Raw genomic sequence first — 13,333 nt, 5'->3', positions numbered from 1 at the left:
CTAATCAACTCTGAGCACTTACGTACCGATACCACTTTGCTCAGAACAAAACACTATCAATTTCTTACACCTTTAGTACACACAGAAAATTTTGCTGTAAAATGAAGCAAGATTTTGAGAATTTAGTTTTCTTGGTATGTTATCTATTTTTTCACAACATTTGATTTTCCAGATATTGCAATTCTATTCATTCGTGTTTGTCTATTGAACTATTTTCAGGATCAATGCGAGGCAGTGCTGCTGGTTGAACAGCTAACGTCACCTGATACTAATGTTAGTCTTACTGCTGCACGGTATGCATTCGTGGATAGCTACCTTGAAAATATTCAATTTAATTTCTCATTTTTTGGTGCATTGAAGGACAATAAAAAATATTGTTATTGGAAACAAGGCAAAGAAGAAAGGTTTTATTGAACTTGACATTGCAGCAAGGTTAGCCTGTTCTATAAATCCAAATGCAAATGAACAGTGATGATACTTACAATAAATTTTCTTTTTTAGGCTTGTCGAACTGTTACAGAAAGTAGACACAAGTATTGAGCTTGCTGTAGAGGCAGTTATTATCTTAGGAACTCTAGCTAGAGGTAAGAAAAGTCAATGTGAAAGTATCGACTCAGTTATAATTGCAATCATTTTGCCATTTGCTGTTTCAGTTGACGATGAAACGACACAAGTTCTTCTTTGCCAACCTATAATTCCTTTGTTTTTGCAAGGTTTGTCTAAGTTGTGTTATGTTGATTCATGATGTAAACAATGTATTCATTAATTGCAATGTTTTTCAAGGGTTGAGAAACTCCAATAGATTTCTTGCTGAAGCATGTGTTCGATCATTAAGAATATTCTATACTTCCGATCAAACATCTCCAGATGTTATATACGAGGTAAATCCTTTGTTCAAGTGCATTGAAACCTCTTGTTCAGTTGTATGTTGGACTTAGATTATTGTGCACCAAGTTATAAGCCCAGTTTGGTTTTATAATATTTATTAATTTGTCTTGAGTCAAAACAACTTCAGCCTCATTACAGTTATTGTGTAACATGAAAATATATACAACATGATATTTAGTTACAAACTGTACTTGGAGGAATCACATTACTGTGGATGTTAAAATTGCAATGTGGAGTATTGTAAAGTGGGGTGGGGTGTGGTGGAACTGCTTTGGGCATGAAGTAAATAGTAATTGGTATAACTACTAATAAGTATAATTTGTCTGTAATGAGTAATTAATCTGAAATTGGTTTGTAATTAGCCTGTAATTAATGTGTAATTAGTGTGAAGATCTCATGAGTCAAGAGGAAATGTCACTCGCTTAATTATTGTAAAAGCAAACCGCAAATTGCTTTTTCAAAAACAATCTTGTTGGGCTCTAACAAAAGATCTTTTTTATTTGCAGGATCCTTCTAACATCACCTGTTTAATCCAGCTGTTATATGGTACTCACTTTGATGCTGAATGTTCTGCTCACATATTGGCTCGTTGTCTCCAGGTATAAATTATTGAGCATTTTGTTAATGGTGGGCTAATGATCGATTGTAATCATAAGTTGATTGAAAAGTTCAAGGTGATGCGACCATTGAATATGCCCCTCCATATTTTATTTAGTTGTTGTGACAAAATTGAAATTCAAAAAATTCTAATAAAAGTATCAAAATTAGTAATGAAAATTCACTATCTCATTGTGATTTGTCATATTTTATTAACTCCTGCATAGCTTCTAAGTCATAGCAGTGATTACTGACGACATTAAGAACAGTTTAAAAACTTCAAGCAATCCTTCTGGCTTCTATGAGTCAAGAAATACATGGATTGGTTTTTGGTAGATTTTTTTGTTTATAATTGATGATTGATTGGTATGGCATTGTCATTGATTGATTATTGTTGTGAAATGTTAACTGATCTCCCACCATACATTTGACATTTAGTTGGTTTCTTTATTTCACATCTTTAATTTGTCAACCTTTTAGAACTCCAGTCATCAAAGATTGCTTGCAAGAAGTGGATTGGTTGAAGCCTTGGTTCCCCTGGTAGGTAGTGGTTATCCAAAACTTCAGTTGCCAGCACTACAATGTTATGCAGCATTATCATTGGAAAACGAAGTTATCGCTGACATGATGAAAACAGGTTTCTTTAAATGAGCGCCACGATCTAGAAATCTTGCATATTGACCTCTTTTAAGTTGTAATTTTTCCTCGTGAAATTTCAGCTACATTTAAGAATGCAAGTCTAATTGAGGTGTTAAAGCAACTCTTGTCTGCTGATAATCCCGATGCAATAAGACTCTCGTCTGCTAAATGGTTAGTAAAATACATCACTGAATGTGCGTATATCCCAGGGCTAGCAAATACTACTCATTACGTAGTATACTTGATTAATTTTAGCTTAACAAATCTTTGCCGTGCTGGGGCTTTTCCCCTGAGCGATCCGATGGTACGACTAAAGGTGTTACCCTGTTTAGTCAAACTTTGCAAAAGAGATAAGGGAGTTCATATCCGAGCAGAAGCGGCAGTGGTTTTGGGTACAGCAAATTTCAACTGCCTTTACTAGAGGTTAAACACCAGCCAAACTTTTGAGTTTTATTGCAGGGTATTTAATCGAGGAGGATACAAGTCTTCAACAGACTGCTGCTATAGCTGATCATCTTATTTCTACATTGGCAAGCTATCTTTGGAAGAATGATATAAATGATGAAGACTATGCAAGAATGAGAGAGGTGATCGCTCACTTGTCGAAGTCTCAAGCAACTTAGGACTTAATGATTTTAGATATTTTTTCTAGGCTTCCCTAAAGGCATTTGCTTCCCTTGGAGCTAGTGATGAAGACATACGAAAGAGGGTACGAACTTGTTTTCTCTTCTTTTTTATTTGTTAAGGAGGTATCGAAATTGTGTTTTTTCCCATGTAGATTATTCATACAGAATCCACAATGGAGCATGTGGTTTCCGGTATCGAAGACCCTCGAACATCAGTTCAGCTTGCAGCAGTAAAATGTCTTCATAGCTTATCAAGATCTGTTCAACAACTGCGGACTACATTTCAGGACAATGCCGTTTGGAAACCATTGATGAACCTTCTACAACAATCATCAAATGAAGTTCTCAAAGTTGCATCTTCGGCAGTTTGTAATCTCCTTCTCGAATTCTCTCCCAGTAAAGAGGTAAAAGTGAAACTCTGATTCTTTCACAGGTTTATCATGTTTATTTTCTGTCCTTTTTTTTTATCTGTGTTTGAATTGTTTAGTCAATTCTTGAAGCAGGAGCAGTAAAGCTTCTTGCCAATCTTACAAAGCATGATGACGAAGCTTTGCGATTAAATGGTGTTTGGGGATTAATGGTATAATTGACTCTTTGACTCTCGATATTCACTTTTCATTAACGCATTGTTTTAGTCTCGTGTATCATTTTAGAATATGGCATATAAATCAGATGAGAATGTGAAAAGTCAAATTTTGGAGGAACTAGGAACAATAGAACTGTTCCGGTGAGTTAGGCCATGCCAAAAGTTTTATAATATAATATATACGTAAGTAAAGCAAAAAATAGAGAAAAAATTCTTTTGATTTAAATAGTTTGATAGAAGACAGAAACACTCAAGTTGTCATGAAAACATTGGGATTGATGAGAAATTTGCTTTCTGGGAGTAATGTGAGTTCCTGATTTGAACAAATCTGCGTTTCTGTCATACTAGTTTTTTTGTCACTGTTTTACCCAGAATATTGACCAAATCATGGCTATCCATGGTCGAGACATCGTATGTTGCATACAACCCATAATTGATGAGAATAGTTCTCAAATATGGGAGGTGAAAGAACAGGTGATAGTAATTTCATTTTTACTAATGGAGTGTCGTAAGTTTGAACCATAGAAGTTCTATGTATAAAAAACAGTTAAGTGATTGAAGAATAGCAAATACAGCTTTCAAATTCACTTCCAGGAACATAAACTGGTGAATGACTTTCCAGTGCTTCAACTTGCCAAAAAATAATCCTATTTTTTATTATTATTTTCCTTGATACCGTTCAGCGGGCCCCTTGGATGCTGATTTCGGTGCCGTGGCTCTGCCCACTCAGAGCTCATAGCAGTTAACGATATACCACTGTGCTAGTGCGTGTGTGCTAATAACAGTATAATAAGTTTTATCAGGGGTGGATTTACGTAGGGAAGAGGTGCAAAAGGGTACCAATCATGGCTTCGGCTCGAGGGGATGCAGGAGTGCCAATTTGTAACAAAGTATTATTCCTACAATTGCTAGTAAATACAATTTTCATTTGTGTTTAGTGGAGCACACTTCCAAAAACAAAAAACTGACATGCTTTAGCAAAAAGTAGCCAACTATGTAGAGCTCTTCCTCTCCCCCTACAACGCCATTGTGAATCCCATCGCTGATAATATTTGCTGTTACTGCTGTTTGACCATAAATCATTTCGGTTTCTTCCATGACTTAGAGCAAGACATCTTGCATTTTTTAAGCAATATCTTACCCACTTAAAGGCATGAGAATACAACACTTATCTTTTCAGGTGCTGTGCATTATTGGTAACATTGCAAACGGACAGTCATCAAAAGATCACATAATGTCAGACGAAGGTCTTTGAAGAAGTTAAAATATTATATTGGTCAGGACAATGTTAAGTTAAAGATGGCTGCTATATATTGTATATCAAACCTTGCTTGGAGTTCAGAGGAAGGTGCACAAGAAAGACAAACCATTTTGACAAATATTGAATACGTAGATTGTTGCAAGAACTGTTAGCAACTTCTGATACATTATTATCCGATAGGTAGCATTAGCAAACTTGCATTGACTTTGATGGTTTTCATACTTTATTTCATTTTCACACTATATTCTCTTTCAGGGTGAAAACAGCACTTCAACAGTTCACATAAAACAAATATAATCATATTTAAGAGCATGAAAAATGAAAAATTGCAGGCATGTATTAAAAAAATGAAACTTTGACAGCATTTCAACATTGTTTTCTTGTGGCGTAAAGTTCCACGACTGAGCCTTGATATTTTGTTAGAATGACCGCGCTCACAATGAGAGACATCTATCTAATAACTGGGAATTTATAATGCAAGCTTCTTTTCATGTACAAAATCAGGTCAGAGTGGTAAAGAATGATAAATAGGAATTGCAAAACTTCTTTTCATAGGCCATTGTATGTCGTCTGTGATGACTTCTGTTTAATCAATTTGAGAACAGCTTAAAGGTGAAAGGAAATACTTTTATAAGTATATGTACTTATAAAATACATAATTATACAAAATACATATACATACACTTATGTAACGTATGGTATAATTCAGTGCTAAGATCTACGCACGACTAACCTTCCTTTTCCTTGTCATCTAATGTGCCTCTTGGAAACTCGACATCAAACGTTATAAATAAATCGCCAAAGAGATTGTTATTATCATAACTGGGCATTCCTTCCCCTTTCTTTTGATTGTGGCACCTGGCCATGTAATTTTTCTCTTGTTACATGAACCTGATAAAATGATATATAAGAACTGTTCTTTTTAAAAGACAACTGATTTGATCTTTGATATAATTTTGGAACAAAACTGGAACTATAAAAATCTGCTCCAGCAAAGCTTGCTTTTGCTATGACAATACTGTACTATAATATGTTTAGGTATATCTATTTCGGTTTAGATTAGGATTATTGCACGTAGTATTTTATTTATTTTTCATCACTTTGTGGATCACACTGAGATTTAGCACACTTGCCTTTTCATTCCGGAGAAGGTTTGTCAAAAATTAAAACATATGTTTTCGGACAAAGTTACTTTAATGCATAGTTTGTGAAGTCTATATGGTAGTCCCAGCTTGGGGCAAAAATAACAGAATTTCAGAATGAATGCAATGCAAACATAATGTGCAAGATGTAATGCTTCATTTTTGATTAAAGGAAAATTTTACAACATTTCCATTAGAAAATTTAAAAGTTAAACTAAAACTGTAGGGCATCGTGTGATTTGGTCTGCTGATTGTTCACGACGACAATTCAATATTCGATTGAGTGCGAATTTAATATCTGCAGTGTCGATGATTTTAAAGCAAGAGGGTGGATAGTTAGTTTTCAATGAAGGTGATTTAGTCTTTAAACCTTCTGCCCTATTTGTTGATTCAATTGCTTAATTTCGTTGTTCCTTGCTTCGTTTCGTAATTGCACTGCGTAATAGACGATAACATACATATTGCAAAGCTGTCTTGATTGCTGACATTTGATAAAGGAAAGATAAGAAACTTTGGGTAAACGCCAAGTCACAGAATAGAGACGAAACAGAAGCGCCACTCAGCGAAAAATCTGTCCCCTACTTGTACCCAGTTCTTAAGTGCGCATCTTTTGCGTCCGCCATTAGGGAGCTTTAGCAAGAGTACGAGTACGACAACGAGTACGAAGTTTTGACCGTGTAAGAGAATGGCACGAGGAAATTTGTTGTCGTTGTCGCTTCGTCAAAATTTAGTTTTAGCTGTAAACAACAGAACGAGCTTTTTATTGTGTAAAACACCGAAGTTTGCGAAGCAGCTACGGCTCTCTTTGTCAATAATGATATCAACGATTCGGTAATACTGATTTTGCGAGAATATAGGACTCTTTAGACTGAAAAATCTTCACTATTTTAAGTAGTACGATATATTTGTAGTATTTTATTCTTTGTTTACCTTTCACTTTGCGTACGAAATACATTAAAGTTTTGCAGGTCATATTTTCATTTTTAATGTACATCTGCGATAAAAATGGTTCAAAATTAAAGCCTGGATGCTCGAAAAAAATACTGTAAACTAATTTCTTACAGAATGAAGAAATATACCTACTTTCTTTGCTTAAAAAGACATCGTAGTCGCGACTACGAATTTTTTACAAAACATCGTACTCAGATTAATGACGGCTACGTATTTTTGTTGTCGCAACAATGTTTTCGCGCCAAAATGACGTAAATCGTACTCGTAGTCGTACTCGTAGTCTTTGTTAAAGCTCCCTATTACTGCAGCCAGATAAACTGGCCAGAATGTATATAGATTAATATTATGAAGAGTTGTTTTTCGAAAATTTGACGAATGTAAATTCACTTATGGACAAAATTTTTAATGCTATCGGACAGGATATGAGGTGAGAAACAGTTTTGTTGTAAAATACGTTCGTCAAATATAATTTTACGGTTTTTATAGTTTCTTGCCTTGAATTGTATGCGAGATCCATGTTTAGAATGTCTCTTACATTGAACGGCAGTTGCCCTAAGAATTTATAATTTAGGACAAAGGTAATAAATATATTTAGTGTGATTCCATTTCTGTATTTTCTAGTAAAGAGTTTCCTATTAGAATGGTCAATGGATTTGATAGAAGCGATAAAGCGACCTACTGTGCGTAAAGAACGTTCTTCAGATGAAGACGTTATTAGTATAGAATTTGGACTAAACTAATTTACATTTGATGCTTGAATCGGGGCTTTTTGTTTGCAATGTAGCTTGTCTGCATAATTGTAATTGAAAGTTTTTATTTGTAATTGTATATTGAGTTCATGTGGCTATCAAGTCTATCAAATTTGTATTAACTTACAAATAAAGATGTTTTTTTGTTGTCTTATTTTTAATAAACAATATATGAAATTACAATTATTTAAAGAATGAAGTTGTTTCAATTAAATTAACAACTTTGTCATTATGTCAAACATATTGTCAAGCTCCAACAGCTTAGCTCTTTGGTTAAACTTCACTTGTGAATTGTGACCAACAATTGTATGTGAAAATGATTAGAATTATGTTTGATTCACCACATTGATCAACCAGCAGAGAGAAATTATTGCAACAAAGGGCTCAAACATTTAATTTTTGCTAAAATCCATAAACTTCATTCAATAAATTAAAATTTCTATTGTAAATAATCATGTCACAAACAATTTATTCTGACAAAAACCAGTTATAGTTACTCTTAATGCCATTATTTAAATCTTAATACTTTACGCAGTAAAATGTTTACCAAAAGGTGTAACACAGATAAACCAGAAAACTTTTTTAAAACATTTGACAACAGGGGGAAACTGTGCCAAGTCAACAACAATCCAATTCACAAAAGCATTCAGGAAGCTTTTTTATGTTCACTTCTCACATCATCAATAAGCATCTATGTCAAATATATAAGTAATCTCCTGATTGAGTTTAAAAAGGCAGAAACAACAAAGTTAAGTCATGTGGACCATATGACAGTATATGTTTTACAAATTGCTATTCAAGCACTCTATTGGTGGACCAACATGCTGCTGCTGTTCCAACTTGCTCAAAAAGTCATTCAAGCTTCACAAGTCACAACTGCGACGAATACAAAATATTTTGGCATCAAACGACCTTCATAGTGGCCATGCAGCATCGCTTCTGATATTTTAAAACACCTGGGTAGACAATTTTGGTGATTCGAATGTCCTGCCAAACGTTCTTTGCAATATATAAACTAACTGTAGGATAATTTGATTTGTCACTTGTTTCAGCCACGCCGGAGAATTCAAATGTTAGAACTAATATCTTCAAGATTCTCTGCAGAATTCTTATATGATAAAATTAAATCTGACGACAAACCATATACCGAGTACGCATCTCGTCAGATATATATCTACTTTGAAAATATTCCGAATAAACCCACATTTATCAAAACGGACGTCGAATTAATGGATAAATTGTTGAAAGCTTGATGTGTTAACTGCATCCACACAAAAACTATTAAAAAAATGGCCAATCTATAGAAATATTTGGGTTTATTTGCCAAAACCCATCTGTAGAACTATATATTATATTACGATCTGACTGCACTCATCTGGCTGGAAACATGGCCGCCGTTTAAAATACCCGGATTGTAGAACTCAAAACAGGGGACACCAACATCAAAGGTTCCGACATCGAGTGGCGCTTCTGTTACAATCCTTATTCTGTGGCCAAGTGATTTACAATCGCACATCAGATCTAGTTCTGCTTTCGCTGCATGCGCGGCTAACCACTATGCTACAATGAAAAAGTTCCGTTGGTCGGTTTGTCAGTTTGTCTGTCGTTATCCTCGGAGATAGTCGGATGTACGAACTATGACGAGGAGGGCCGCGCGTTTGATATTTGACTAATCTGTCACGAATGACAAATGTTGTTTAAAACTTCGCGCACACTAGGAAATTTTGTCGATTACACTTGTCACGAATAACAAGTACGCGCGACAAGTTCACCAGTGTGCGGCGGACTTAGATCAATATGACAATGAATACAAGCGCACATATATGTGAACTGTGAAGCGTCTATTTGCGTACAAAGATCAAGCAGAAGTTATATACAATAAGTAAAGAATCGTCGGTGACATAATCCTGTGAAAATGTTGTTATTTTGAGAAATATTAACTAAATATTACGACTCAAAATTGACTTGTATAATATTGCCTGTTGTAAGTTATTCAGTCAAGCGGAACTAAACTTGAGCTCGATTCATCGATTAAACAAACGAAATTTCTTACTCTTCACAAATCTTCATAAAACAACTAACGTCTAAAAGTAAAAATATTATTCAAATGCTCCCTGCTGTGGCTGGCGAAGTGGCAACTCATGTATATAATACAATCTAATGTCTGGTAATAGGTCCAATTAGATATTATTTGCATTGCTTATACATCACTCGATTTACTCATCCAGACTTAGAGATTGACTTAGAGTAGTTTAATCAAACGCCGAAAGCAAATGAATTAATTGTGCTTTTGAATATTGTGCGAAAGACAAATATTATTTGTGTGGATTTACAATTTTACTGTTTTTTACATCTAATCAAATATGATACGTGTCAAACTATGAAGTCCATGAACAGGAAATAGAAAATACTTTCGATCACTTGCAATCATTGAGCAAAGCGTTTACTATCAAAAATTGTTTGCAATAAAAACAAAATCTTTGGAAATAAATAGACTTTTCAAAACACGACTAGAAAAAAGTAACAAAAAACACGACCCGTTGGCTCAAAACACAATTAATTCCCTTTATAATTATGTTGAATAACAAGTCATAAGCACGTCGTGGTTACCGTATTTGATCGAACAAGCGCCGCTCCCGACGCGTGGTGAGAAAAATTAAATTAGCACCGCTGCACTTGTTCTAAGTTCGAACAAATACGGTATTCATCGTTAGGGGGAACAACGTTCTCTGAACGACATCTAAGACACGTCAGAAAATGTTTTTAAAACACAACTAAACAAAAAATGGTTTTCAGTGGAAAAAAACCCTTTAAAAGTCGCAAGAAATCTAAATGTCGTTATTTAGAAAGCACGCCTCATAAATCTCATTTATGAGGCGTGCTTTAAGCTAAAGCGTTCGAAAAATCCAGAAATGTTTAAACAATTACTTGATTACATGATAGGCTAGCCACGTGTACGCAATGCGTACCTATTTTTTGAGTCTGGTCTTTTCAAACTTCCGAAAGTCTGATAGGAAAACCTTTTCATAATATAAATACGACAAGTTTTTTAAAATAAACAATGACATTAACACTTTCAAAGAAGCACTTCCCATTAACAAAACTAAACCTAATCTCAAAGTTCAAGTTTTTCGTTTTACACTATATTCAGCCTGTAAATACATTCATCTGAGCATTAATTCTAACCACTATTTCATTGTAATATAATCAATTATAGTATAAATTGTATCACTGTATCATATTACTCATGTATATATTTATCACATACATAATACTCTTTCTTATATACTGAAGATGGCATAATGAGATGTTGAAACATGTTTATTTAAAAAAAAACTTGTCGTATTTATTAAATGCGCTATATCAATAGTGCTTTTACGCAGCTACGTAATATTATTCACGACTTTATTCAATATTCATATCATCTAGAGAAAAAATATTACCTTATGCCCATCCAAATGTGCAACATCCATTTCAAAACCATTCAAAGCATCAACAAGTGATATTGTGATGTTAGTATGAAGAGTCATTCCATCACGATGAAACCTAGGATGTCTTTGTTCCTTTATGATGAACTTCAAGTCCCCAGGATCACCATCAATGTGCGGTTCACCTTAAACAGAAAGGTTAAAGTGTTGAGCAGTTCTAGTTTGACATCATGATAACAATGCTCAGTGCCTTAGAGTAGGTACCCAAAATATTCTAAAATAACTTTTTGATATAATGTGCCCATACAGGCAATCTCTAAAAATACTAACACTATGTATGCACCAAAAAGAACAAAGAAGTTGAGTATTTGAAGTAAACCAAGTATTTGAAGAAGTCGACAATGTTTAAATAAATAAAGGGTGCATATGTTGTTGAAAAGGTTGTATTAGCAGGATATTCCACACTTTAGTTGACCTGTTTATGAAGAAGGTTGATAATACATAAAATAAAGTTTGATCAGAAGGATTTATGTGCTAACAAAACTAGAAATTTCCAGCTACTTCTTTGAGCAATAGTGGGATTAAAAAGCATGGTACATTACAAAGAAGTGTGCTCAAACAATCTAATCACACTTGCCTTCTCCAACAAATCTGGAACATTCCTGACCGTTAATCATTCCAGGTTCTACCTCAACCTCTAACTTCTTCATTTTATTTACATATTTCACTGCAGGACATTCATCGCACACTTCTTCTTGGGCCATCTGAAATCTACCAGGGCCAAGTTGAGTTGTACGCATTTCCTGACGACAATTGCATTTCCTTGTGCCTGAAATAGTTTCTGATTCTGGCTTGTGTCTCATCATCTAATATGATATGACCAGCTCATCTCATGTTAGTAAAAGAAAATGAATGCCAAATCAAACCTAAATTAACTCACCTCAATAAACTCCCCAGCATATAATTCTTCTAAAGTCACATCAAGGTCCATCACAATATCCCTCCTTTAATCACGTCGATGGGAGTGATCAGATCCTCCAAAGTGAAAATTAAAACCACCAAAGAAACTACATGCAAATAAGAAAGAAAATGCTCAACATAAAATATTTTCATGTGAAAATGTGGAATAAAGTCAAAATAACTGCATTAGTCTTGCTCAAAACACCCTTATCATCCCAAATGTTTTCATGTCAAAATGTGGGATAAAATCACAACATCCATCCATACAAGTCTTGGTAAAAACATCCTTAAGTTCTCATGATACACCATCCATTTTACACTATTTTTGCCCTATATTTGAAATATAAATATTGAATTGTTCAATTGTACACAATGCTGATTTGTAAGTCAAATGGGAAGTGTCACACCTCTTACATAAGTGCTTAAACAGCTGATGCTTTCTATGAAAGTTTTAAATTAAGTCAATTTTCATTACAACTGAATATTTTTGGCATATCTTTGCTCAGGATTAATGTGAAACATTATTTCAAATAATAAAATCTATTGCCTCTTTATTCAATTTCGATATTTATAATGGAAGCAAAGACTTCCTTATCTCAACATTTTGTCTTAAGTTTTTCTCTCAAGTCTCCAGTTTTTAGGAATGAAAAAAATGAAATCTTAAGTTTATGAGTCTTTCAAGGTTGGTAGGCCTGTAATTTTAAAAGTTACATGTACAAACAATATAACTCTAAGGCAGCAAAAATAGAAATACCTAAATAAGTCATTCCTCCATATTTAGTGATTTTACCTGTTGAAAGAGTCAAATGGATCATGACCATTCTCTCCAGACATCTTTTTTAATCCCTCTTCACCATGAGCGTCATAAACCTTTCTTTTCATCATCAGAAAGCGCCTAAAAAATGAAAAAGCCGACTCCATACTCCTCTAAATCTAACGTGACCATCAGCATTAAGAAATTCGAAATGTCAAATCCCATTTTCAATCAACTCTTAGAGAGAAATACACGCTATCCTACTTCGTACGCCGTACTGAGATCTTGAAACATCTCGTGAGCTTTTTCATCGTCAGGATGCTTATCTGGATGCCATTTCATAGCAAGCTTTCTATAAGCTTTCTTTATTTCTTTTACTGGCGTTTTAGACACGCCAAGTATAGCGTAAAATCTCTTCTATAAAAGAAATCCCTTTCAGTATCGACCGCACAGCTCATCATTTTAATACAAATCTGATAAACCTACCCGGCTAAAATATGTAAGCAAAAACCGAGAAGAAGGTAAACAATTCTCCATTTTCTGACTGTGTCCACCATCTTGCCAGGTTTTGAAGTGATGCAGACGCATAACTGACCAATCAGAGAGCTGCACCTGTCATGCCGCTCATGCAGCAGCTCGAAAGATCTGTTGGGCGAACTGAGCATGTGTGGGCGAAAGAGGTGAGGAGGGAAAGGTTGGATAAGAGCTATGCAATTCAAACTACGACACGCAACGAATTTATTAAAAAATCT

General features: G+C 34.6%; 2 protein-coding genes across 2 annotated transcripts; one reads left to right on the top strand and one right to left on the bottom strand.

The window, feature by feature from the left end:
• The first annotated feature begins 9 nt into the window (after positions 1-9).
• LOC124452909 (armadillo repeat-containing protein 8-like) lies at positions 10-4,910 on the top strand. Its single transcript, XM_047003545.1, is given in 21 exon segments — positions 10-134; positions 220-293; positions 361-432; positions 502-584; positions 654-713; positions 784-881; positions 1,395-1,487; positions 1,966-2,122; positions 2,205-2,295; positions 2,380-2,516; positions 2,584-2,711; positions 2,777-2,833; positions 2,903-3,154; positions 3,238-3,330; positions 3,404-3,477; positions 3,566-3,641; positions 3,709-3,810; positions 4,517-4,583; positions 4,586-4,717; positions 4,720-4,777; positions 4,853-4,910. Coding segments are annotated over 21 exon segments (1,968 nt in total). The 5' UTR covers positions 10-101; the 3' UTR covers positions 4,884-4,910.
• LOC124452910 (dnaJ homolog subfamily B member 11-like) lies at positions 4,803-13,163 on the bottom strand. Its single transcript, XM_047003546.1, is given in 9 exon segments — positions 4,803-5,202; positions 5,331-5,488; positions 10,883-11,052; positions 11,505-11,733; positions 11,808-11,934; positions 12,618-12,701; positions 12,703-12,722; positions 12,846-12,998; positions 13,068-13,163. Coding segments are annotated over 8 exon segments (909 nt in total). The 5' UTR covers positions 13,119-13,163; the 3' UTR covers positions 4,803-5,202; positions 5,331-5,413.
• Positions 13,164-13,333: the final 170 nt, after the last annotated feature.

The sequence above is a fragment of the Xenia sp. Carnegie-2017 genome, unplaced genomic scaffold, assembly GCF_021976095.1.
Source record: "Xenia sp. Carnegie-2017 unplaced genomic scaffold, XeniaSp_v1 HiC_scaffold_25, whole genome shotgun sequence".
Classification (NCBI taxonomy): Eukaryota; Metazoa; Cnidaria; class Anthozoa; order Malacalcyonacea; family Xeniidae; genus Xenia; species Xenia sp. Carnegie-2017.
This window is presented reverse-complemented; position numbering and strand designations above follow the sequence as displayed.